This window comes from Neoarius graeffei, chromosome 4 (assembly GCF_027579695.1).
Source record: "Neoarius graeffei isolate fNeoGra1 chromosome 4, fNeoGra1.pri, whole genome shotgun sequence".
NCBI lineage: Eukaryota > Metazoa > Chordata > Actinopteri > Siluriformes > Ariidae > Neoarius > Neoarius graeffei.
This window is the reverse complement of record NC_083572.1, coordinates 4687415-4715054: the sequence shown is the minus strand read 5'-3', so window position 1 is coordinate 4715054 and position 27640 is coordinate 4687415. Positions and strand designations below refer to the sequence as shown.

At 42.8% G+C, this 27640-nt stretch overlaps 1 protein-coding gene across 1 annotated transcript; it reads right to left on the bottom strand.

Annotated features, from left to right (window-relative positions):
• Positions 1–669: 669 nt before the first annotated feature.
• On the bottom strand, positions 670–24611 carry LOC132884211 (solute carrier family 15 member 1-like). Its single transcript, XM_060918032.1, has 21 exons — positions 24579–24611; positions 24365–24449; positions 22998–23139; positions 19920–20039; positions 15984–16083; positions 15032–15206; positions 14866–14948; positions 14417–14503; positions 13286–13375; positions 13147–13191; positions 12919–12951; positions 12706–12794; positions 12523–12604; positions 12033–12149; positions 8581–8709; positions 3946–3992; positions 3703–3810; positions 3452–3566; positions 2987–3124; positions 2792–2899; positions 670–852 (listed from the first exon to the last, which is right to left on the bottom strand). The coding sequence occupies exons 2-21, from the start codon at positions 24447–24449 to the stop codon at positions 670–672; spliced, it is 2076 nt and encodes a 691-aa protein (XP_060774015.1). The 5' UTR covers positions 24579–24611.
• Positions 24612–27640: the final 3029 nt, after the last annotated feature.

Genomic DNA, 27640 nt, shown 5'->3' with positions numbered 1-27640 from the left:
TTTAATAATAATAATAATAATCTCATCTCATTATCTCTAGCCGCTTTATCCTTCTACAGGGTCGCAGGCAAGCTGGAGCCTATCCCAGCTGACTACGGGCGAAAGGCGGGGTACACCCTGGACAAGTCGCCAGGTCATCACAGGGCTGACACATAGACACAGACAACCATTCACACTCACATTCACACCTACGCTCAATTTAGAGTCACCAGTTAACCTAACCTGCATGTCTTTGGACTGTGGGGGAAACCGGAGCACCCGGAGGAAACCCACGCGGACACGGGGAGAACATGCAAACTCCACACAGAAAGGCCCTCGCCGGCCCCGGGGCTCGAACCCAGGACCTTCTTGCTGTGAGGCGACAGCGCTAACCACTACACCACCGTGCCGCCAATAATAATAATAATAATAATAATAAAAAAATAACAATTAAGATTCAGAATATTACATTTAAATTACCTCAGGATTTTGGATTTAGATGGAAAAATGTGGACTGTTCTGCCCTCCTCCCCTCGCCATCTTCCCACAGAATGGAGGCCGAATCTCCAACACACTTCTTCTGGGCCTCCGCTTAAAACTATCCTGGCTCTTCAGGGAATTTAAAAAGTCAGAAATAATTTTTTTTCCTCCACAGCATGTGAGAGAGAAATGGTCAGATCTTGGTTTGTTTTATTTCGATTTCTCGTCGTCTGAGGTGGACATGGCGTCTGTCTTCATCTCCGTCTGCCTCTTCTTGTCGTCCCGGTCGTACTCAGAAAACTGGTCCTTGATCTCGGTGTAGAAGTAAGCCATGATGGAGAAGATGATGCACACACATGTCAAAAGTGATGCAAATAGGATGTATTCGGCCCACTGTGTATCAAAAACGCACACATTAAGCATTTTTTTTTTTGCTTTTATGTAACATTTTAATCAGCACACTTGGCTTATTTTAAAATTTTGCATGATTATTTTCCTGTAAAAACACTTAGACCTGCTTCTTCCTCTGAAAGGTGAGCAGAACATGGTATTAGTAATGATTCATAATGTTAAGTCCAGAACATTCAGCATTAAGATAACAAAAGTAATGTTAACAAAGTACTTAATTTTTTTTTTTTTAGGGGCCAAGCACCAAAAGTGTAAGGCACGTTTATAATTCTTACAGTAGATATTATACTTTTTCTCATGGCAGGCCAAATTTTAAGGTATGTTTTGCTTATAACTTTTGAACCACTTATCCTAGATCAAAATAATTAATTTTTCTTTTGTTTCAGACATGTAAAAGCTTTTTACCTTTACCTGACATGTTTCGACGGTGTAACTTCCGTCTTCATCAGAGGGTCACCCGGATGTTGGTGTGTGACGTGCCTTTATAATCAGCTGATGTTATGGAGGCGTGACCTCCCTGTCAATATTGACAGGTCGGTCACGCCTCCCGCTGTCAGTGTTGCCCCCTCAGGACGGCGCTCCAGGTGTGGGAGAGCATGTACGCCCCCTCATCCCTGTTTATTGTTCTTGGGCTACGCTTTCTGATTTCTATTGACTCCTTGATCCAACGGTGGTATCTGTTGTTCTCTTGCTGTATGATCTGAGCATTGTCCCAGTCCATTATATGATTTTCCCTTCTGCAGTGGTCCGTAAGGAGTCAATAGAAATCAGAAAGCGTAGCCCAAGAACAATAAACAGGGATGAGGGGGCGTACATGCTCTCCCACACCTGGAGCGCCGTCCTGAGGGGGCAACACTGACAGCGGGAGGCGTGACCGACCTGTCAATATTGACAGGGAGGTCACGCCTCCATAACATCAGCTGATTATAAAGGCACGTCACACACCAACATCCGGGTGACCCTCTGATGAAGACGGAAGTTACACCGTCGAAACATGTCAGGTAAAGGTAAAAAGCTTTTACATGTCTGAAACAAAAGAAAAATTAATTATTTTGATTTAAGAAGACATAATGAACGTAATATATTCACTTATCCTAGAGTTGTGATCTTTTTTCCACTGGATCCTTCGGTCATCCCAACTTGAATACACCCATTGCTGTTAAAGTCTGCTATATTGGATTTCCCAAAATTTAATTTTTTTCAAAAAACCCTACTTTTTTGAACCAATCCTAGATCATTGAGGTGTTCCCCTCCAAATTTGGTACACATCATCTACAGACAGTTCTGACAAAGTTTTTCAGAGAATTGGGCTAGGGCAAATGATATGGCCGCTGTCGTCCAATGAAATTCCATAGTGAAGCCGCCAAACAGGATGTGAGGTCATGTCATATATCATATCAAGACCAAATTTCATACGTGTACTCGGGACACCATTTTGAGGCAGCCCAAAAAATTTGGTGGTGTGATCACTAGGGGGTGCCACAATAAGCAAAAATGCCTTTCGGCTAAAAACTCTTGCTTATGTTCCAAAGTATTCATTGTGTATGGTAATACTGTGGGAGGTCTCAAGGCTGAAACATACCAATTTGTCATGTCGGCCTTACTGATGGGGTAAAAAAATTTTCACGTGCTACAAATTATGCTCAGTGCTTGGCCCCCTCATCGCTGCTTGCAGCTATAATTTTTGTTGTTTATTAACTGAACAACATTCACGAATACGCTGTAATTTATGCGAACTCATTTTTAGTCAAGGATGGAATAAACATTTAAGTCATACAAATTTAGTTTAACAAATAGTTAAATGAACATACAAATTTGTTAACATGGTTTGTAGTTTATTAATGTTAAATATTTCCAGTAAATCATGATAGTTAATTGTTACCATGATTATTATTATTATTGAGGTAAAGCATCCTTTCCGTACCTGTTCAGGAAGTTTTCCGACTTCAGCTACGATCAGCACGATAATGTTTCCAACTGCGGTGGTCAACATCCAGCCGGCTTGAAGGACCGACTTCATGTTCGTAGGCGCCTGAGTGATATCAGAATAATCACAGATGAATCACGCTGGTGTTTAAAGCATTGTGGGGAAACAGAACCGATTTCTAGGTGACTGCACCTGTGAGTAGGAGAACTCGAGACCCGTGATGGAGAACATCACCTCTCCACACGTCATGAGGAAGTACTGAGGGATCTGCCAGGCCATGGGGATGGTGTTGGGCTTGATGTCTTCAATCTGCTGGATGGTACTTCCACACTGTACACAACATGGTCGTGATCAGTGTGAATAATTTTCAGTTTTCACTCCAAATGTAGTTGATGTCAGTTATATGTTTACTGTCTGATAGTTGATATTTTAGCGCTGCTATTGTTACTGTAGGCTGTCATAGAAGTTTTATTTATGACAGACTTCTCTTGTTATTCCAGTGCAGGGTTGCCAGATCTGTCTGTGTCTCAAAGCCAGTTGAAAACTTCCCAAAACTCAAAATTTTCCCCTTCACACCCTGTACTAAACCCCATCATTACTAACCATACAAAGCAACATGCTTTATTTTATGTAGTGCTGTAACGGCTGTTGACTTACGTCAGGTCCGAAATTAAAGGTGCTCGGTATGAGCAGTGTGTAGGAGCTTCCAAAACCCAGAATCATGGAGTACGCGCACAACTGTTTTGTGTTGTCTGATATGATAAAGGTGGTACTGCAATCAGGAGAGAAATTACACATCTGAAGTTTCAGTACAGAAGAATAAGGAATAAAACACTCCATGTCTTGCTGTTGCAGGAAAAATAATCAATGATGGGGTGGTGAAATGAAGTAAAACTGGTGGTACTCACTTGCCCTCGGGGCACTGTGTGTAGTTTGAGAACTCAAACTGACCGATGGCTCCCATGTCTTTAGACCCCGACTTCACATTCAGCACTGTGCTGTTGCCGTTCACAAATCTATTCCCAAATAAACAGCAAAAAAAAAAAATGTCCCAATTACAGAAGACTCAAATTTTCATCCTCATATTGCAAATCAGTAAATATTTTAAAGATTTCTAAATGTTCATTTTTAATAACTAGCAGTACACTGACCTGATATCGTTATTGCCTTTTTTTGGTTTGGTGTTTAAATCTGTATCCTGAGGACACGAGAAAATTAAAGGAAAAGAAAGCACATGGTTAAAATACAGTTATGAAGCTAGATTATGATATAAACTAACGATTCATGCGAATAATTGAAACTAAGGAGCTCACACAACCAAGATATCCATCTTCGAAAGTCAGTTTCTATGCAGAATTCCCCCATCATCCACAATTTCATAAATGCCACCACTGAAAATATTTTAACCAATTAGAAAAATCCCCCCCGATCATTTGCGGCAATGCTCTGACGTCACTTGGGCTCGGCACATGGAAGCTCTGCATGGCAAGTAAGACTTGAAGCATTGGGATTGTAGGCCATTACATCAACCGTTGTTTTCACGATTTCCTGCACTAAACAGACCTTACTCCGACATGACTGAATGGGGGAGGCAACTTTTCATATTTATATCCCCGGTACAAGTAGTGCTGCCGTGACAGCCTCATTCTACAGACTGTAACCTTGCTAGACTACCTACAAACAGATTTGCATACAATCTGACTTGCCTAAATCTGTCGAAGAGGCAAGTGCGCGAGTTTTTACACGTTCCTGGCAGCATAAGCACTCGTTAGTATGCTTCAGCCATGTAGTGTTTACAACATTTGCATGAACGCCATTGCGTGTTGCCCATCCGTTGTTCCTCCTCAGCTTCAGGATCTGAAGAGCTGGCTTCCTGTTCTGATTCTTCTTGAGAATCACCTTTCTCAACTCTTGGCTCAAACTTTTAGGGTTCTAGGCCAGCAGAATCTGCAATGAATTCATACTCACTGCCTTCCAAGTCGCTTTCTGCCATCTTGTCTGCGGAAGTTGATTACCGATTAACGCTTTGCCCCTTCAGTACTGAAGAGCGACACCACGCATCGCCCTTCCAACAGGCTGCATGGCAGCTTACTGGTAGCATTAGAGCAGCGATAGAAAGATGCTCACAACTTTCTCATAAATGGTCAAACATGCCTGAAACTTTTCTTACAGGCTCTCAATATTACAAGCTACCAACCCATGCATGTATTTACGTTACATTTTCCATTCCTTTAAAGGATTAGATAAACGGGAATACAATTCCAACAAAATTGTCCTCATTTGAGCAACACCTTTATCATAACAATAATTAATTGATTGTTTGGCACTACCTCTGGCCACTACAAGTACTGTGTGACACCATAGAAACCATCTTGCATGCCTAGTCTCTTCCAGTGCTTAATGAACGTGTTGAGGGACATACTCGGAAAGTTTGTCATTGCCTACATTGATGACATTTTGATTTACTCCCCAACTCACAAAAGTTATGTGAATCATGCTAAAGTCCTGGCTCAACTCCTCGAAAACCACCTCTTCATCAAAGCAGAGAAGTGTGAGTTTCACACCATGCAAATCTCCTTCCTGGACCATGTCATCAGTGCGGCGTGAACATGGATCTGGACAAAATGGCTGTCGTCACCACATGGCCTACTCCAGCTCCTGTCAAGGAGCTCCAACACTTTCTGGGATTTTCCAACTTCTACCAATGATTCATCAGATTCAGCTCCATCACCACCCTACTCACAGCTTTGCCCAAGAAAGGGCCCAAGTACCTTCAGTGGAACCCTGAGGCTGAGAAAGCCTTCACACGACTTAAGACAGCCTTCAAATTTGTTCCCATCCTCAAGCATCCTGATCCCACAAAACCCTTCATTGTTGAGGTGGATGCCTCAGAGTCAAGGGTCAAGGCAGTGCTTTCTCAATGTTTTGGCACGAAACCCAAGTTGCACCTTGTGGCTTTCTTTTCCAAGAAGCTCATACCTGCAGAATAGAATTATGACCTTTGGCAACTGGGAACCTATTGGCTGTAAAACTGGTGCTCAAGGAGTGGCGACACTGGTTAGAGGGAGCAGGCTGTCAATTTACTATCTACACAGATCACAAGAATCTGGAGTACTTCAAGTTAGCCCAGGGACTTGAATCTTCATCAAGTCTGTTGGGCCCTCTTCTTCACATGGTTTTAACTTCACCACAGCCTAGAGACCTGGTTCAAAGAATATTAAGACTTTGTCCTATGTCTACCCAGCCACTCTGCCAGCTCAAGAGCACAAACCCATCATTCCTCCTGCCTGTTTCATTAATGCCTTGACTTGGGAGATAGAGAACTCGCTCAGATCTTGCAATATCCCGTTCCTGCCAACCGTTCCGTCAATCTCTCATATGTCCCGCCATGCCTCCGAGGTTGGCTGATCACCTGGGCTCACACTACTGCTACCAGGCATCTGGGCAGCCAACATACCTACCAGCTACTCAAGGCCAAGTACTGGTGGCCTAACATCCTAACCAACATCATCAAGTTTATCTCCTCCTGATCCTCATATGCACAGGCTAAAGTAACCCAGGCACTCCCGGTAGGCAAGCTCATGCCATTACCTACACCACAACATCCCTAGTCCCACACAGCCATTGATTTCATCACTGATCTTCCCAAGTTCCAGGGCAACACTGTCATCATGGTGATGATCGACCGGTCATTGACCTAAATCTATGAGGATCGTGACTCTACCTGGCTTCCCCACAGCATTTGAAATGGCAGAATTGGTTTTCTCCCATGCCTTCCAGTACTTTGGCATCCCCAAAAATAAATTCTGTGATCAGGGCCCCCAGTTCACATCACAAGTCTTGGCCAAGTTCATGGACAAAATGGGGGTTTCTGTAAGCCTAACTTCTAGATACCACCCACAGTCCAATGGCCAGGTGGAAAAAGCCTGACCAGGCGATTGGGTGTTTCCTCAGAATCTTCTGCACTGAGAATCAAAGGGACTGGGTGCAGTTCAAGGTCAAGGTTCTTTATTGTCATTTGCATGTTTCGCATGTAAACGAAATTTGTGCCTCAGGGCCAGCAGTGTATATAAATAGAAGAATTAAAATTCTAAAGAAATATAAAAATAGAATAGAAAAAGAAGAAACCTTTATTCGTCACATGCACACTTCAAGCACAGTGAAATTCATCCTCTGCATTTAACCCATCTGAAGCAGTGAACACACGCACACACTCGGAGCAGTGGGCAGCCACACCAGAGCGCCCGGGGAGCAATCAGGGGTCAGGTACCTCGCTCAAGGGCACCTCAGCCCAAGGCCACCCCACATCAACCTAACTGCATGTCTTTGGATTGTGGGGCAAACCAGAGCACCCAGAGGAAACCCACGCAAACACAGGGAGAACATGCAAACTCCACACAGAAAGGCCCTCACCAGCCACTGGATTCGAACCTGGAACCTTCTTGCTGTGAGGCGACCGTGCTAACCACTGTGCCGCCCTCAGTAGTGCAAAATAGTGCAACTGTGATTAAAAAGTGTTCAGGTGAACAGTAAAAACTTCAATATGTGCAAAAATGCAAAATGAGGGGAGTGGAGTGGGGGGCAGCATCAGAGCTTAGTTTCTCCCATGGGCAGAGTATGCACAAAATTCATTACGACACGCTTCCACCCTTTCAGTGCGTACTTGACTATCAACCTCCCCTCTTCCCATAGGATGAATCTCCCACCAATGTACCCGAAGTTGATGACTGGTTTCAGTACGGTGAACGGGTGTGGGAGAGTGTCTACCAGTGCCTAGAACAAGTGGTGCAAAGATACAAATATTTTTTGCTGACCATCACGGAGGAGAAACCTCTCAATATAGCCCAGGTGACAGAGTGTGGCTATCAATCAAAGACATCAGGAATCTCCAAGTTTGCAAGAAACTCAATGCAAGGTACATCAACCCCTTGAAGGTTTTACAGTGGGTCAGTGATGTTATCTACAAGTTAGACCTGCTCTAGCACAGCCATCTCTCACAAACATTCCACGTATCCTGCCTGAAACCAGCTATCCCAGGTCCCTTAGCCACCAATCTTCTCCCCACTACACCCCTTGCACTCCTCACCCTGGATGGACAACCTGCCTACATTGTCCACAGGATCCTCAGATCTCACTACAGAAAGGTCACTCTAGAACATCTAGTAGATGGAGGACAACAGCTCTGAGGAGCGCAGTTGGGTCCCAGCTTGGAACATCTTAGACCCTCTGCTTTGTCACAACTTTCACGCAAGGCACCCTGATCAACCAGGTCCTCGCCCACTGGGGCCACCCAAAGAAATGCATCACTCCCAGAGTGAGCTCCTCAAGGGGTCTCCAGAATTCTAATCAGATACACTTGTTCCTGATCACAGCCTCAATATCAAAGGACTCCGTTCACAGGAGAACTTTGCAAATGCTCAGTGTTTCTGTGCCTGACTTTACCAAGCCTTTCTACTTTGTGCTGATCATTTGGTTTTTGGCTCAGTTTGTATTCTGATTATCGACTATAGCCTCTGACATTCTGTTTGTGCCTCACCTGACCATTACTGATTCTGCCTCATGATTTGCATTTGTTTGCCAGTGTGTTCTTAATAAACACTACGTTCTGCTTTTACATCTGCTTGTCGTCTGCATACCTGACAATTCCAACAAAATTGTGTTCATATAATAAACACATTTTGCTTTTTATTGTACTTAATATTCTGTACTGATATTACGGAGGTGGTAACAATAATAATAATAATAATAATCTGTAGATGGTAGCTGAGAACGTAAGTCGCACTTACCCATCCCTGAATTCCAACTGATGTGATCAGCATCGTTTGACAATCTCCTTTCATCAGAGGAACGATTTGAGATTTGTTTCCGACTGATAATGTCATGTTGTCTGCGTTCAGGGTTATGTAGCCGTAGGACTGCAAAGATGGATGGCATATTATGTATGCATTGTATTTTATTTATTTTTAACTTGTTCTCTTTTTTTCTGTTGTACAGATATTATTTTACATTTTCACGAAAACTCTCTCCAATATCCCACATTTAATTTCTGCATTCTTTGGGGCATGGTCCAGTCATATTCTGATAAACAAATTCAGATATCCTGTTAGCTAGCATTAGCAGTGAAGTTCAGAATCCTGTCAGAAATTGTTAAATGTTAGCTGGTAATAGTATTTATGAATGTGTTGTAAAAATCCGGTCAGAAATTGTCAGACTAGTTAATGTTAGCTAGCTGGCTAGTATTAGCATAGAAATCATGAATATGAAGTAAAATTCCTGTCAGAAATGCTGTCTAGCTTGTTAGCACTGAGATTACAAACAAGATGACTTCAAATCCTCCGTCTGGCTCATTAGTTGGCTAGTGCTAGCATTGAGATTATGAACATTGAAAGTTGACAACAGAAAAATGAAGATGACTTCTATTCAGGCTAGTTAATGTTAGCTGGCTAATGTTAGCATAGACATCAGGAACATTTATGAATATGAAGTAAAAATCCTGTCAGAAATTCTGTCAGGCTAATTAATGTTCGCTACCACATTAGCGCTAGCATTGAGATTATGAACATTCTGATAAAATGATTTTAAAAATCCTGTCAAATTCTCTCAAGCGAGTTAATGTTATTTAGTTACCAAGTTAGAGTTAACACTGATCATAAATTTTTATGAACATGGTTCAAAAATTATGTCAGATTTTCTATCAGGCTAGTTAAGGTTCATCTCATCTCATTATCTCTAGCCGCTTTATCCTGTTCTACAGGGTCGCAGGCAAGCTGGAGCCTATCCCAGCTGACTACGGGCGAAAGGCGGGGTACACCCTGGACAAGTCGCCAGGTCATCACAGGGCTGACACATAGACACAGACAACCATTCACACTCACATTCACACCTACGCTCAATTTAGAGTCACCAGTTAACCTAACCTGCATGTCTTTGGACTGTGGGGGAAACCGGAGCACCCGGAGGAAACCCACGCGGACACGGGGAGAACATGCAAACTCCGCACAGAAAGGCCCTCGCCGGCCCCGGGGCTCGAACCCAGGACCTTCTTGCTGTGAGACGACAGCGCTAACCACTACACCACCGTGCCGCCAGTTAAGGTTCATGATTAGGCTAATGTTAGCATTGAGACCACGGGCGATTGCTCTAAGACAACGAGGGAGGCTCAGCCTCCTCTAAAAATGACGAACATCGTGTAGGATGAATTGCGCTAGGCTTATGTTATAGCCGACCTTATAACATTGCTATTTCAGATCCAGAATCATAGAAATATATGTGCTCAACCCAACTACAGTGCGAAATCATTCCCTTATAACTTTAATGTGTGCATGAGTTTTTCCCCCTCGTGACAGCGCGATGCAGCCCAGCCTCGGTGGACTTCAATGGCATTTGGGAGCTCTGCGCTTTCAATCTCAAAATGCAAGATGATTACTGGACAAATACTGCGAAAACACCCGCCCACGGAGTCTCACGGACTCCCAGCCTCAGTGGACTTCAATGGCATTTGGGAGCTCTGCGCTTTTCAATCTCAAAATGCAAGACGGTTATTGGACAAATACTGCGAAAACGCCCGCCTACGGACTCCCAGCCTCACATGGGAGGGACATGGCAGGTTTCGTGAGGACACTGGTGATTGGTGAAAGCGGCCGGATATTTTCTTTGATTGACAGCTCGTTTCAACTATAGACAGGCAGCGGTGAATTTCAGTTCAGTCCCATGCGGATTCGCGAGTGCTGTGGTGTATTGTAAGAGATCAGCTTACATTTCGATTTCATTCATTACATACGGTTTCTACCAGCTTTTTTAGTTTGTATATATTTTCATTGTAAATAAAGTGTAAATATAGTGTTGTCAAGTTTGCTATCTTAGTTCCAGAAATTTCGTTTGAGTGACTGAACTTGAACTTGAGGGGGCTAGTCAGCTAGCAAGAAAGCTGCGCACGGATGCCAAGCATTGCTGATTTAATTTTGGCGAAGCCATTTGCCAGTCTTCCTTTCGAGGAAAAAATTAAAATTAAAGAGCAGAGTAGAGCAACGCCTCAAATTGACTTGGTGAAAAAGGTAGGGAATAATACTCGTTCCTTTCAGCTCTCCTGGTATGAGAAAGTGAATTGGCTAACAGCAAGTGACCCACATCAACAACAGTAAATAGGCTACTTTAGTAATATGTCATGGATGGACCAAAAATATAGAATCTATTTAAAATGTTTATGCTGAGTATATTATATTGGAATACATATTTTTCTGGATATGAATTAAACACAGCTATAATTTGGAAAACATTTTTAAACAAAAACACAGCCGAGAACTTTTCACACTACAGACCTGGATTAAAAGTGAAGGGTTATCAAAATTGTCAATAAAACATTTCTCAGTCAAAATAAGTAAAATATAGGGAAAGTGTCACTGAATGAAATGTGTGGCCCCCAGCTCTATGTTTGGCTCCCCAAGGTCAGTGCTTGTGCCTATTCCAGAACACTCTGCTGTTACTGCTGAGGTTCCTGACAAAGAGCTGCTTTCAGTAATGATCAATTTTTAAACAACATGCCACAATTTTAAAATATAAGATGTTAAAATATACCCCTCCCCCCCAACACCACCATCATGTATATTGGACAGTAGGCTAATGGGCCAAAAGAACCTGCTATTTCACAGTTTGTGACCCTGCCAACAATCAGCCAGATCAGAGGCAAGAGTATGGGCAAAATTGATGTGTTTTCTTTTAAAATCTGGAAATATCATAACCGACCAGCCTCCCCTGTTTGAAAGACTACCAGCCGCCACTGATTGAGACTATTGCTGCAAAAAATTTAGGAGTCTGGCTGAAACATTGTCAGAAATTCTGTCAGGCTAGTTAATGGTAGCCAGTTTTCTTGCATCACCAAAGAACGTTCTGAATATTGATGAATATGACCTCAAATTGCTCTCACCTATCCAGCTCATGTTAGCCAGCCGGCTAGCATTAAAGCTAACATTATGAGCAATTTTTTTTCTTTTTTTTTTTGGGAGTGGGTCTGATGATGTAATATTTACTGAGGAGAACTTTAGCAAATGTTACAAAAAAAAGTGGCTTCATAGATCGTTCCTGAAAGCTTCACCTCCTCAGAAGATAAACAGAGCATGGAGCAGAGCAGAAATCTGACGACGTCTAATGCTGATCATGTGTGTTATTGTGTCTAAAGGCATACACGCGGATTGTAAACTTCGACATCGTGAGGTGGTGAAGGAGCAGAAGGAGCAGATACCTGCAAAGCTGGAATTTCATATGGTTTTCCCTCCACAGATATACTCAATGTGCTGTTTTCCAGGTTTAAGAACTTCACCTGCGCTTCAGAAGATGATGGGAATGTAGGAAGTGTTTTCTGTGAAATAAGAGAGAATGTGGATGTCAAAAAACCTACAGAACACAATATTTTACTCTGGCACATAACCTGACATGAATTTTGTATAGTAGGGCTGTAAAGAAATACATCTGGAATGTTCTAAACAACAAACATTATATGTTAAAGCCTGCTATATCTCCACTTTAGAGGGTGATGGGATTAAACTAAGTGCAGTGCATGAGTTTTACTATTGCTTCTACAGGCACATAGTGGTATAAATAAATAAACACTTCTGGTTTTGACCACATCAGGTTAAAACCGAGGTTCAGATATCGGTGTAAACATTTTAACCACTGAACAGATAGAGATAATGTGATGGTGTTAGACATTTTGTGTGTGTGCACGCACTTACATCGATCTGCAACTGCACCAGAGCTGCAGCCACAAACGCCAATGACGCCAAGAACATACCCACGGTCATCTTTCTCAGAGGCCTGTCCCAGCCACAACAAGAAATCACAATTATGAACCGATCCATCTATCACTTTGATCTCAGTGGTGTGAAGGAGAGACCGGTTCTCCTGAAAACACTCACGTGAAGTTCAGCCCACATTTCTTTATGAGAGGATAGACGAGGTTGTCCACGATGGGGACCAACGCCAGGATCAGGATGGGGTTCACAGTCTGCAGGAAATGAGGTCATGAGCAGATTAAGTATATCATTATATCAATTTTAAATGTTCGTGTAAGATGTAAGATTCGTGCTACAATGCCGCAAATGCCATATGACATCAGAAAACATCTTTACCTGCATCTGATCAGGCTGCACGGTGAATAAACCCTGAGGAGAAAACAAAATACAAGAACATTTCTCCCTTTTTTTGAAAACAACAAACACGAACGTGTGTATCATCCTGCATTAATAATTATAAATAATCTCACTGTCTAGCGAGATTTATTGTTGATTAAGGAGGCACAAATTCCTCTTTAAAAAAAAAAAAACAATCTCAGATGTCGGGAGTTAAGAGTGACTTACAAAGTCACCGGTCATCGTGGTGGCCTGCAGAGTCCAGCGAGAGCCCTGCACACAGAAAACACTTTCAGTACAACATAGACTAAAACTCTGAGAAAGAAAGAAAGAAAGAAAGAAAGAAAGAAAGTGTGTGCTATCTGACCTGCTGGTCGAACAGAGCCCAGAACATGGGCAGTGGGATGTAGAGGAAGAGAACCTTCAGCACCATCTTCACCTGAGCTATCAGCAGTTTCTGGAGACAGAAAACACAAGTTGAGTGTGGAGTATTTAAAAAATAAAAAGTGAATTTTAAGTTAAATTCAAGACTTTTCAAGACCAGCAATTTTTCAGATGCAATTTGTTTCAAATGTTTTTTTATAAAATTAAAATTTTCATTAAAGTTACTTTTATACAGTATAAGAAGAGAGTTTAGTCATTAGTGAGGACCAAAATGTCCTCACAAAAAAAAAGAGAGAGACAAACGTTTTCCTTTTGGTTACTGAGGTTAAGATTCAGCTTCGATTTAGATTTAGCATTAAAGGAGAACTGAAGGCAAATTTTTTATTCTCAAAATTCTATTTATCTCATGTTATTAAATATAGGAACGCATTTTTGATCGCTATTTTGTCGCTGCTATAGCGAGTTCTGAGTGTGTGAAATATGCTCTGTAATATATCAGTCCATATGTCAAAGCAATGGCCGTAAACGAGATGCGCTGAGACCTGTGCGAGACATTGTAGGACGGAAGTAAAACGTACAGCACAAATCAAAGTGACCAACATCTGCCAACGTCGTCAAAAGACACGTGCGCCCTCTTTCGAATGCTGACGTAATCAAGCTGGAAGTTTTGTTTGTTTTGATAGCAATCAGGAAAGTTTGAAAAAAGTCGGCAGTAATCGTCATTTAAACTCGGTTTTTGTGCAATATTTCGTTTGGAAAACAGTTTTCAAAATGGCAGCACTGACACCTGGCTGACGCTTCACGTTTCGATGTCCTGCACAAGTCTCGTGAAGATCGCGCGGATAAGCGACGCCTGCCGTGGACCAAACGAACTAAATTCAACACGGCTAAAAACCGAATAGGCCGATAAGTATAACATTTAATTGCTGCCAATACGAGTCACAATATAAGGTTACTAAAACCGAAAACGTAATTGAATAACACATTAATTAAGAAATAAAGCAAGTTTAAAAATGACTCCAGTTCTCCTTTAATTAGCTCCTGTAGTCAGAATGTTGATAGAAGGTTCTCACAAATATAGAAGTACGTGTTTGTGTGTGTCTTAGTTACATACGTCGTATTTTTCTTCAGCCCAGTCCATCCAGTGCTCTCTCTTGGGGTAGATGTTGCTGCGGTGCTTAAAGCGATTCTTAATAGCAAACTGAAACATGACAGCGCGAGGGATCATTCTGTATTGAATAAAGTAGCTCTAAAACATGCCAAACTCCACCTTTAACCTTTTAAAAAAATTTTTCTTAACACGTGAAAAGAATAGAAAGAACGAGAAGCACGATATCATGGACTATAAAGTAAGAAAACAACAGAAAACATTGTACTTGCTTGTAACAGAAACTCTAAGGGCACTTGTTAAATAAATGAACCTTGAAATACTGTATGTATAATCATGTTGTGAAAAAAAAGGAAGTCTCTAGAGTGACGTCGAGTAGGTTTAAATTTGTGTGACAACATGGTGAGTAGTAGATTAGTGCTGCAGTATTCCTTTAATACTTTAGCGATACTCACCCCAGTGCACTTGCACACCTCCAGTATTATGTTACCTTTGGGTGCAGCTTTGACGTACGTGCTGCTGCCCGCAATGAACACCACTACACACACACACAGGAGAGAAGTTATGGTTAAAAGCACCCCACTGTGCCTAAAAGCTTTATTATAACCCGAGTGGCCGTACTGAGAGCGACAGCCATGAGAGCTGCAGGGACGCCGAACGCCAGAGGGTAACATTCCTGCTGTGAGTTGATGCCACATTCCTGAGCTCTGAGGATTGGCGTAATGATGGCAGAGATCAGACTTCCAGCATTGAGGGAGACATAGAAGATGGAGAAGAAGGTGCTTCTCTGCTTCTCCTGGACAAAAAAGAAAAAAGTGCTGATTTTATACAAAGCACCACAAACTGTAAATTGAGTTTTTCTAGATTTGTTTTATGGTGTAACAGATTTATGACGAGGGCGGCACGGTGGTGTAGTGGTTAGTGCTGTCGCCTCACAGCAAGAAGGTCCTGGGTTCGAGCCTAGCGGCCAGCGAGGGCTTTTCTGTGTGGAGTTTGCATGTTCTCCCCGTGTCCGCGTGGGTTTCCTCCGGGTGCTCTGGTTTCCCCCACAGTCCAAAGACATGCAGGTTAGGTTAACTGGTGACTCTAAATTGAGCGTAGGTGTGAATGTGAGTGTGAATGCTTGTCTGTGTCTATGTGTCAGCCCTGTGATGACCTGGCGACTTGTCCAGGGTGTACCCCGCCTTTCGCCCGTAGTCAGCTGGGATAGGCTCCAGCTTGCCTGCGACCCTGTAGAAGGATAAAGCGGCTAGAGATAATGAGATGAGATAATGAGATGAGATGAGATTTATGACGGTCCTTGTTTGTGTGACTTGGTAATAATCCATGTGTGATACTCATCAATAATCCTCCACCTGCAGAATTTTATCTTTATTACATGAACCTTGTACTCGGTTTATGACAAATTTGTACAAAGTGCAGTAATAAATTGTGCTGTCTTTTTTTTTTTTGCATCCGTCATGCTGAGTTTGGCTGTAATGTGTGTCTTATGTGATGTTTAACCCCTTATTATACAACAATGCTAGGAAAAATGAGGCATTTAAGGGGTTAAGTACCGTAGGAGCTCACAAACCTGATGATCCTCAAACTGATCCCCTCCAAAGGCAGGTATGCAGGGTTTGATGCCTCCAGCCCCCAAAGCAATGAGAAGCAGCCCCACCATGGACAAAGCACTGAGTTCAAAGAGAAACCAGAAACATGAGTCAGAAAGAACTGATATGTGAAGTGTAAAGACAGAGTTATGAACAACACCTTCATCTTTTCACGATTCAGTTCTGAAATGTTCTCAGTGGAAGAGGAGATAAACAGCAACAAGGCTGATCTGAAAGTTAATACAGTTCCAAATGGAAGAGATGGAATTACTCGATGCTCTTGATGCAAATCTAATCCTGTCAGAATGGGGATTATGTTAAAGGTTTGAAGTGTCAGCATGATGGTTCTGACACTCACTAATTCTTGCCCTCCCCATTTCCATGGCTCATAGAGTCTCATGGTGCTGGACTTTGGGTGGAACCCTGCATGAATTATGAGGAGTTTTCGTGTCTTGACATCAGCTGCATCGATCTCCTTTTGTGGCCAGCTTACTATCCCAGCTGGGTATCTGATGGCTGGTAGGGCGTACATGTTGAGCTTATTCCTACTATTCAGAACCTGTCTTACCCTCTGGAGATATTTGGTCATGGTTGACCTGCTCGTCTCCTCATCATGGCACCCACTGGCCTGTGGTATACCCAGGTACTTGAAGCTGTCCTGTATGTCTCCTATTCTGCCTTCTGGTAACTCCAACCCATCAGTCCTGATCACCTTCCATCTCCTTGCCACCATGTGGCCACACTTATCCAGTACGAATGGCATCCTAATGTCCTCACTGTAGAGCCTGGTCAGGTGGATCAGTGAGTCAATATCTCATTCACTCCTGGCATACAGCCTGATGCAGGGGCATCAGAAGAATTTTTAATGCGGGGGGGACACAGTGGTGGGTGGGTCTGGGGGTCCTCCCCCAGAAAATTTTTTATTAATTAGATGCCATTTCCTGCATTCTGGTGTATTTTTAACAGGTTGTTAAACACCTAATTTTACCTACAAGTCACTTAATTCAATATTTTAGAGACTCAACAATAAGTCCTCATTCAACTCGTCCATATATCCATCAGCCTGTTTTTAAACCCACTGCTCTGCCAAAGATAATGAGATGAATGTGACACAATTTATCACCAACAATGACTTTATGGGTGCATTTTACTTTTTATTTTGTGTTTCCTTTTTTATTTAGTTTTAGATGTAACACAACATGCCACTGTGCCAAGCAATAGTGACCCTCAACTGTATGTTTAAAAATAAGAATATTCATAATTTCACACAATGAACAGGCATGACATGGCATCATGCAAACTTCATAACACAAACGCAACGGTGACACATAAAAAATAACTTCACACAATGAACAGGTGCAATTTTGTTCACCACCAACAGTGACTTGAGTGGGTGCATTTTACTTTTTTCCGATTTAGTGATACTCGTAACAAAAATGGCATGGCATCATGCAGTCTTCATAACACAAAATCACACTGTGTCAAGCAACGACACAAAAGAGAACTTCACACAATGAGCAAGTGCAGTTTTGTCAACCTACATGCGATGGTGGTACTACAGTAACATTTACAGATCAGTATAACAAATAGATTTATAGATATAACTCCGTCTTACATTGGTGCCACCACAATTTCTACCACTTTATAACTTTTATCCCCCTTTCCTTCACAATCCACCTGGAATAACATCCATCTCTCTCCATTGCTTTCCTTTCTACTCTTCCTTCCCCATACACTGATTTCCCATCTTACTTTCCAGAAAACTGGCAAAGACCAGACAAAACAAGTTCTTCAAATCACAACAGGGAATCAATAAATATCATCAGAGCAGACTTGACCTCATTCTTGGCATTACAGTAAGGCAGGCCTACTGGGTTTGAGTTAAATAATAGCTAACATTAAGCTAGCTAATACATCTAACATTGACTAGCCAGCTAACTGCACTAACATTTCCATTGGGACAAAAAGCCCTGTCCTGTGGGGAAATTTTGACTGACTTTCCGCTTCTTTGTAAAGAATTTCCTTATGTCCATTGTGTCTGGGGAGGAGCAAATACTGCAAACAATCCATCATCAACCAAGAATACCCCATTAGGCTAAGCTTATTTCATTGTTTAGTTGAACATTAATTTAACGTGGCCTAGGGTTAATTTTGAGGGCATATAACAAAAGAATAAGGTTTCAGCAAAAGCTAAACATTGTGAGGTGGCAATGGGGCTGACGTCACCTCCTCCACTTTCGAGCAGCCTGCACCTTGCACCAAAATTTCTCTGCTTGCACTGAGATTCACTTCACTTGCGTGCGGTGAGTTGTTGTCGGTAACGCCCGGAAAACCTGGAGTGGATTTTCAGTGGTATGTGTATTCTCTTATCGATCAAGTGGAATGGATTCTTTCACGAAGCAAGAGAAAAGGCCCTGGGTGAACTAATATTTTATGTTAAATGGGGGGGGAGGGTCCAAACGAAGAATTATGAAATGTGAAGGGGACACGTCCCCTTCACATTCATTGGTGGCGATGCCCATGGCCTGATGTCATCCATGTATAGGAGGTTGCTGATGATTACATCAGTCCTGAATATGTATCCATAGCTACTCTTTCAGATGATCTGTCTGAGGGTGTGATGGACTGCCTGTCACTACAGTTGAGTATGTGCTCTGACTGCCATACCAATGAGCCTGACTCTTTGGTGTTATGGTCAGGGTGCAGGTTTGGCACCCAGTAGACCTGGGTTCAAGGCAGGATAAGGTGACTGTTCTCTTGCTTTGCTACAGATGGTGTCAGAAGTGGGATGGCTTGCCAGGAGACCATTGGAGGTGTGCCCTGTGTGTGAGCCATATGAGGGACCCCCAGGATAGGTGGCCCCTGTGCAAGGGACCCCAGAGATGGGTGGAGCATGAGTGTGTGGGGGCACCTTGGTATGGGAGAAGTACAGCTGGTGGATGTGTGAGGGACGCCTGTGTGTGTGTGTGTGTGTGTGAAGTGCATGGGTGTGCCTTCCGAAGGGGAGGGCCGTGTAACAGAATGCCTGTCACTACAGTTGAGTACGTGCTCTGACTGCTATACCAATAAGCCTGGCTCTTTGGTGTTGTGGTCAGGGTGCAGATTTGGCACCCTGCAGACCTGGGTTCAAAGCAGGATAAGGTGACTGTTCTCCTGCTTCGCTACAGAGGGGTTTCAGGCTTATGCAGAATAGCAGTGGGGATGCACATGATGGTGACAGTGTTGTTTTTCACAGCTGCACGGAGTTCTTATAGTGCCAAGCACTTCAGTACCCATGTGTGGGGCATCGAGTCAGAGGCTTTCTTGTAGTCAATCTAGGTGGTGCTCAGGTCTTAGAGTCTTGGGTGATAGAGCAATCAAGCAGTAGCTGGTGTTTTGACCCTCTGGTGTTGTTTCCAATGCCCTTCTGATGCTGCTCATGTATTGACTCATGTGCCCACTCAACTTAGCTGCTATGATGCCTGAGAGTAGCTTCCATGTTGTGGGCCAGTAGATTGAAGGTGTTGTACCCTTAATTCTTCGTGACCAGGATTGTCCCGCCCTGTGTTAGCCAGTTGGGGTGGATGCCTGTTGTTCACAGCTCACTCATTTGTGCTGCCAGGTGATAATAAAGTGCTGTTAGCTTCTTCAGCCAGTAGGACACATCAGGTCCTGGTGCTGTCCAGCTCTTCATGCCTGAGACATGTTATTGGATGTCTGCCTTTATGATTGCAACTGGTTCTTGTTCTGGGAAGTTGCTGTCAGGTCCACCAGCATCTTGGCATTGGTGTTGTGCCAAGATGCTTTCTCCCATATAATCTTCCAGTATTTCTCAATACATTTCCATATGGAAGAGATGGAATTACTCGATGTTCCAGACGCAAATCCAATCCCATCCAAATAGGGATCATGTTAAAGGATTATGTGGGATAACTCACACATGGAAGGTCATGTTATCAGGAGTGCCATCCTGGTTGGAGTCTGTGATGTCATGGATGGCACTGATGGCCATGACGCCCTGTCCGACAGTCTGTATGATGGACAGATACACTATGGACCTGGAGAGAGAGAGAGAGGTCACTATATACAGTATCATTTTTAACACTTTTTAAAAACATATTGAGACTTTCTTTTATGGACTTCTTTTTCGAGATTTTTTTATTTAGATGTTCATAATTTCAGGTTTAGCACTTTTAGGTTTGGGGACAGACTGAGGAATAAAAATAAACATGTTAAACATGAAAATGCAGTTATGTTAAAATAAAATAAAATATATTTTGGGATCGTCCATGAGAACCCTTTCAGAACAGTTCATAAAATGAAGGGGTTTAGAAAATTATACAGAATAAATCTCATCTCATTATCTCTAGCCGCTTTATCCTGTTCTACAGGGTCGCAGGCAAGCTGGAGCCTATCCCAGCTGACTACGGGCGAAAGGCGGGGTACACCCTGGACAAGTCGCCAGGTCATCACAGGGCTGACACATAGACACAGACAACCATTCACACTCACATCTACGGTCAATTTAGAGTCACCAGTTAACCTAACCTGCATGTCTTTGGACTGTGGGGGAAACCGGAGCACCCGGAGGAAACCCACGCGGACACGGGGAGAACATGCAAACTCCACACAGAAAGGCCCTCGCCGGCCCCGGGGCTCGAACCCAGGACCTTCTTGCTGTGAGGCGACAGCGCTAACCACTACACCACCGTGCCGCCATTTTTCATTTCTTTTTAACGTATTTTATTAAAAATTTATAGTTTATTTTCAATACATTTAATGTTAGTAGATAGTTTGATTTTTAGTTTAGTTATCCCACTGTCGGTACATTTCACCACCATAATGATGTAAAAAAAATCAACCACAAAACTTAAATTAAGAGAAAACTTCAAATTTTTTTCTTAAATCAGTATTCTCTATGTATGGGAGCCATGTCATTCCAGTGTCTGTGCTGGAATTCCAACACAAGCACACCTCATTTTACTTCTACTGTAGACTCACAGTATATATATATCATTTCATCTCATTATCTGTAGCCGCTTTATCCTGTTCTACAGGGTCGCAGGCAAGCTGGAGCCGATCCCAGCTGACTACGGGTGAGAGGCGGGGTACACCCTGGACAAGTCACCAGGTCATCACAGGGCTGACACATAGACACAGACAACCATTCTCACTCACATTCAATTTAGAGTCACCAGTTAACCTAACCTGCATGTCTTTAAAATTGTTTCATGTTTCCGGGGGAAACCGGAGTACCCGGAGGAAACCCACGCGGACACAGGGAGAACATGCAAACTCCACACAGAAAGGCCCTCGCCGGCCCCGGGGTTCGAACCCGGACCTTCTTGCTGTGAGGCGACAGTGCTAACCACTACACCACCGTGCCGCCCATATATATATATATATACACATACACACACACACACACTATATTACTTGTGTGGCTTGATGTGTCCTTTTCTGCTGCTATCCACTGTGCTGCTGCAAACTGGAAATTTCCCCATCATGGGATAATAAAGGTATTCTTTTCTTATCTTAAAGAGATACTGATAAGATTTGGATCAGGTGATCACCTAATTTAATGAGGAAGAGTATAAAAACCACTGCTGTGGTCATCACTATCCTTTTGCAATAGGACAAGTTTGGATGGCACAAACAGTGATTCAAGATTCCTTTATTGTCACTGCACCGTACAGTACAGTGAAATTGAAGAACGCAGTCCAGTTGGTGTATTTATACAAACAGTATTAAGGGGAAAGAAAGGGGGGAAAAGTGTTAGCAGTACCTTAATATTAATTGGAATACAAAACTATCTATTAATCATGCCAAAAGAGTTAAAAAGATAAAAGGTTTGAGTAAGAAAAAGAAGGGTTCAATTCTGGCTTTACTGGCAGAGGGATACAGTGAGCATCAGGTTGCTTCTATCCTCAAAATTTCAAAGATAACAGTGCATAAAGTTACCCAAGAGCAACGTGAAAGACTGGTGGAGAGGATGCCAAGACGCATGAAAACTGTGACTAAATGTCAGGGTTATTCCACCAAATGATGAGTTCAGAAATCAGTATAAGTTCAAACATTAGTATTGTGCTGTTTAAAATTGAATATGATCTTGATTTCTGTGCATTATTCAAGGTCTGAAAACACTTTGTTATTTTGACCACTTGTCATTTTCTGCAATTTTATGCTCAAAGTGACAATATATGGGGTGTTTGTCAGTAGTTTATGGGATAAAACAAAAATGTTCATGTTCCTCAAACATACCTGTAAATAGTAAAACCAGAGAAACTGATCATTTTGCAGTGGTCTCTTAATTTTTTTTCCAGAGCTGTATATACCTTGTTCAGTGAGGTTCTGGTTTCGAACCTCACGACCAATGGGGGCCTTTCTGTGTGCCGTTTGCATGTTCTCACCGTGTCTGCATAGGTTTCCTCCAAGTGCTCTGGTTTTCCCACCGTCCAAAGACATGCAGTTAGGTTAATTAAAAGTCCTTCCCACACCATGCCTTGGTCTTCCCAGGCAGTCTCCCATCCTAGTACTAACCAGGCCCTTAAGGCAGCACTGATCTCTGTTTCCATAGCCCTCAGCCTCTCACCTATACAGCTAGGGTTGCAGTGGGGGGCTAGTCCTTTGGTAACCATGAGAGTTTGGCTCCCCACTCACATCTGTATTGCAGTGTACCTTGCCAGAAAATAGTAGGTACCATTTTTATGATGGCATGATCCGACTGCGAGTAAAAATCACGATCTTTCGACTGAGAGGCGGACACACTAACCACTAGGCCAGCTCGCGGTAGTTAGGTTAACTGGCTACTCTAAATTGCCCATAGGTGTAAATGGTTGGGTGGGAACTGCTCTACATCCTTGACACTCACTCTCAGTAGCTCTCCTAGCTTGCTAACAAATCTGCAGTAAACTACGGCTGACATACAAGTAGTAGTAGTGCTGGATAAATGAGTGACTCTATAAAAGCCAAAAAAATATAAATAAAAACAAAACAAAAAATGTCCTCTCACTCACTTAAACTTTCCCAGCCAGGAATCAGCGATGATGGCTCCCAGGATGGGTATGAGGTAGCACAGTGCCATGAAGGTGTGGTAGATAGTGGTGGCCAAGTCATCATCCCAACGCAGGAAATAATGGAGATACAGCACCAAGATAGCTATGGAGAGAGAGATGTAGATAGATATACATACAGACAGATGGATGCAATCATGGAGTGTTGTTAGCTTCTTCAGCCAGTAGGTGTAGATCATGCCAAGTCCTGGTGCTGTCCAGATCTTCATGCCTGAGACTCACTGCTGGATGTCTGCCTTTGTGACTGTAACTGGTTCCTGTTCTGGGAGGCTGCTGTCATCTGCTCTTAGGTCCACCTGCCTCTTGGCATTGGTGCTGTGTGATGCCTTTTTCTCCCATACAGCCTTCCAGTATTTCTCAGTCTCAGCTTTGGGTCCGTCTTTGTGCTATTATTTCCTTGCAGCTGGGAGGACACCCTGACTGGGTCTTTGGAGAATGGGCCATTTATTCTCTTGGCCTCTGCTTCTCGGATGTATCTTTTCAGCCTAGTAGACAGAGCTGCGAGTCTTTGTTTGGCAGTACAGACATCTTCTTGTACTTTTTATCATCCCCCTCATGATGCCCTTCTGCACTTCTGTTCGTTGACTAACTTCCCTCCAGGTTTCATTGATCTTGGCTTCCAACCTTCTTTTCCATGGGGGCGCACTCTGCATGTTGCATTCTTGATCTTATACCCAAGTATCTCCAGGACTTCTGTTCTTGTGGCATATACAAGCTCATTGATTTTCATGATGGTGGTAGTATGGATAGTGAGTAGAGCCATGTTTACATCTGCAAGCATCTCTCCTGTGTTCTCATCCTCAGGTCAGTGGATTCAGTCGTCATGACTGGTGGTGGGGTGTCATCTAGCCCTTCGACGTGGCTCTTCTGTACTATTGGGGTCTCCCCCTGCTCCTCAGCTGTGTTCCCATTCTGTTGGAGCCTCTCAATCTCCAGCTCCCACATACATTACATGTAACCCCTCTCCTTGGGCCTGCTCTTATATTAGCATTCCATCAATTCTGTATTTTCAGTTCTTGTCCCAGTAGCCCATTTGTCATCAGAATGTCCTGGTCCCCCAACGTCTGATGCGGACCTTGTTACTCCAGGCAGTGTCCATGCCGGGATGGCTTTTTTTATTTATATTTCTCTCAGTCATATTCTGAAGTAGGCTTGTGTCGCATTGGGGGTCTAAGCCTGGGACCCTTACTGGAGGCTTGCCTTGACCGGGATTGGAACTGTTTGGAACTTTGATGTTCCAAAGCGCATTTTATACCGTATAATATAAAATTTTATGTGACAGATTTTTATAGATATTATTCTGAACATACCTCGCATGCCATCAAAGGAAATGCGTTCGCAGAACTGGTTCACCATGATGAAGACGATGCTGAGAGGATAACCACAGCATTCCATCTGTTCATGGGGAAGATAAATAAATAAATAAATAAATAAATAAATAATAGTAAGTCTTAGCAACATATTTCCCTAGACATGGTACAGTGCACTGTACTGGTACTTTTCTTTTTTCAACCTATTTTTTACCTTGGATTTGGTTTTCTTCTCTGTTCCCTGCTCTTTGTCTATAACGTATGACAAAGTGTGTTCAGATTTTCAGAACAGACATTGATTCCAACAGACATGAATACTGACAGAATTAAACACTTTATGAAGAATGTATTTAACTGATTAATTGATGCAATTTAAGTTGAAAATATTCAATCCAAAGTCTTTATGTTGTAGTTCGTCACCTGGACTCCCTCACCTTCCATGTTTCCTGCCGTCTCTTACTCCTCACCGAGTGGACCTTTAGTGCACCACTCACTCTCACACACACCTACCTTCTGTGCTCTGAATACCTGGGGAAGGAGGTTATGGGGGTTTATATGTAACCTGCATGATAGATCTGATGGAGAGGACTGTGGACTCCATTTACGACTTCAGAGCGCAAGTGTGTGTGTGTGTGTGTGTGTGTATACACACACACACATCTGTTCACACAAGATAAGTGACAGCTTTCTGTCCAGGTCTCTATTGCTGGTCTTCCTCTCATTGTGATACTCCTGCTCATAGGTCCCAAGTTTCCACCTTCCAAATGCTGGTCCATTTCTGAACTGGTACCAGAGGCCGAGGCCACACAATGGCCAATCGATGGTAGTGAAGCCTCCAATGGGGGAGGGTACAGGAGGGGGTAACCACTTCCCCACTGGGGGCTCTGGAGGTCTCTCCCATAAAATTTTTTAAAGGACATAGAAATATACAATTTTTGAGCATTTCAGCTTATTTTTAGGACTTTTATATATTGGTATCAAAACTTGCAAGTGGATTGTGTATCTGCTGACAATTTATAACAGCACATGTTTAGCATCTGACAGCACCGAGCAGTGTTTATTTTGACAGGGCAACAACCGGTGTGTCAAGACCACTTTTTGAAGGTCTCGGTTTCGTCTTGGAATCGACCGCTTTTTTACTCAGCCTTGTCTCGGTCTTGGTCACAGAAGACTCGGGATTTTATTTCAAGACTAGTCAAGACCACAACTGTGGGGATTTCACTAAATTGCCTGTGCATTGTCTGATTTATTTGTTCACATCGTTACTGTGACTGGATACAGTGTCTTGCAAAACTATTCATCCCCCTTGGTGTTTGTCCTGTTTTGCCGCATTACAAGCTGGAATTAAAATGGATTTTTGGAGGGTTAGCACCATTTGATTTACACAACATGCTGACCACTTTAAAGGTACACATTGGTTTTTTTATGGTGACACAAACAATAATTAAGATGAAAAAAAATTCACCCCTTTTCGTATGAAACCCCTAAATAAGAGCTGGTCCAACCACTTCATAAGTCCCACCTATGTGCAAAGTGTCACATGATCTGTCATGTGATGTCTATATAAATCAACCTGTTCTGGTTGATTTCAAGCAATATGAAAACCAAGGAGCCTCTAAACAAGTCCGAGACGGAGTTGTGGAGAAGTATAGATCAGGGTTGGGTTATCCTCAATTTTGAATATCCCACAGAGCACTATTAAATCCATTATAGCAAAATGGAAAGAATATGGCACCACTACAAACCTGACAAGAGAAAGCCACCAACCAAAACTCACAGACCGGGCAAGGAGGGCATTAATCAGAGATGCAACAAAGACACCAAAGATAACACTGAAGGAGCTGCAAAGATCCACAGCGGAGATGGGAGTATCTGTCCATAGGATCACTTTAAGCTGTACACCTCACAGAGCGGGGATTTATGGAAGAGTGGCCAGAAAAAAAAGCCATTACTTAAATAAAAAAATAAGAAAACATGTTTGGAGTTTGCCCAATAGTATGTGGCAGACTGTCCAAACACATGGAAGAAGATTCTCTGATCAGATGCGTCTAAAATTGAACTTTTTGGCCATCATGGGAAATGTCCTGTGTGGCGCAAACCCAACATCCTGAGAACATCATTCCTACAGTGAAGCATGGTGGTGGCAGCATCATGTTGTGGGGATACTTTTCATCTGCAGGGACAGGAAAGCTGGTCAGAATTGAAGGAAAGATGGATGGTACTAAATACAGGGCAATTCTGGAGGAAAACCTGTTTGAGTCGGCCAGAATTTTGAGACTGAGACGAAGATTCACGGTCTAGCAGGACATTGACCCTAAACATACTGCTAAAGCTACACTGGAGTGGTTTAAAGGGAAACATTTAAATGTCTTGGAATGGCCTAATCAAAGCCCAGACCTCAATCCAGTTGAGAATCTGTGGCATAACTTGAAGATTGCTGTACACCAACGCAACCCATCTAACTTGAAGGAGTTGGAGCAGTTTTGCCTTGAGGAACGGGCAAAAATCCCAGTGGCTAGATGTGCTAAGCTAATAGAGACATACCCCAAGAGACTTGCAGCTGTAATTGCAGTTCTACAAAGTATTCACTTTGGGGGGGTTAAATACCTATGCACACTCCAGATTTCAGGGTTTTTTTTCATCTTAAACAACAATTTTCACCTTTAAAGTTGTAGGCATGTTGTGTAAATGCAATGGTGCTACCCCCCCCCAAAAAAAATCCATTTTAATTCCAGCTTGTAATGTGATGAAAGAGGACAAACACCAAGGGGGATGAATAAAGACACTGTATAAAATTTCCTGTTTCAAACATGACCAATACCATGACTCATTGCTCATTTGAAATTTTTCTTGCTGTTAACGTCTGTCACCCCTCCCCCACCTCACTTCACACCCACTTGGTCTGGTCCTGGTCTTGACTTGGTCTCAGCCTGCCATGGTCTTGGTCTTGACTTGATCTCAACCCCTCAAAGTGTTGGTCTTGTCTTGGTCTCGATACACTCTGGTTTCGGTCATGACTTGGACTCAGTTTAGATGGTTTTGACAACACCACTAGATATTATAGGCCTACACGAGAGTCTATCAGATGCAGATTTTAGATACATTAAAACACTGGAATTAATCCAACACATGGATCTCTTTCCAAACCAGCAACATCAAAGGAACTTTAAGCATTGGGCCGGGATCTTGTAAATAAGATATTAAAAATAATGTATACTTACTGTGCGGAAAGCTTCGCCTGGCTGATCTTTCACAGGCTGTACACACAGAAATGCA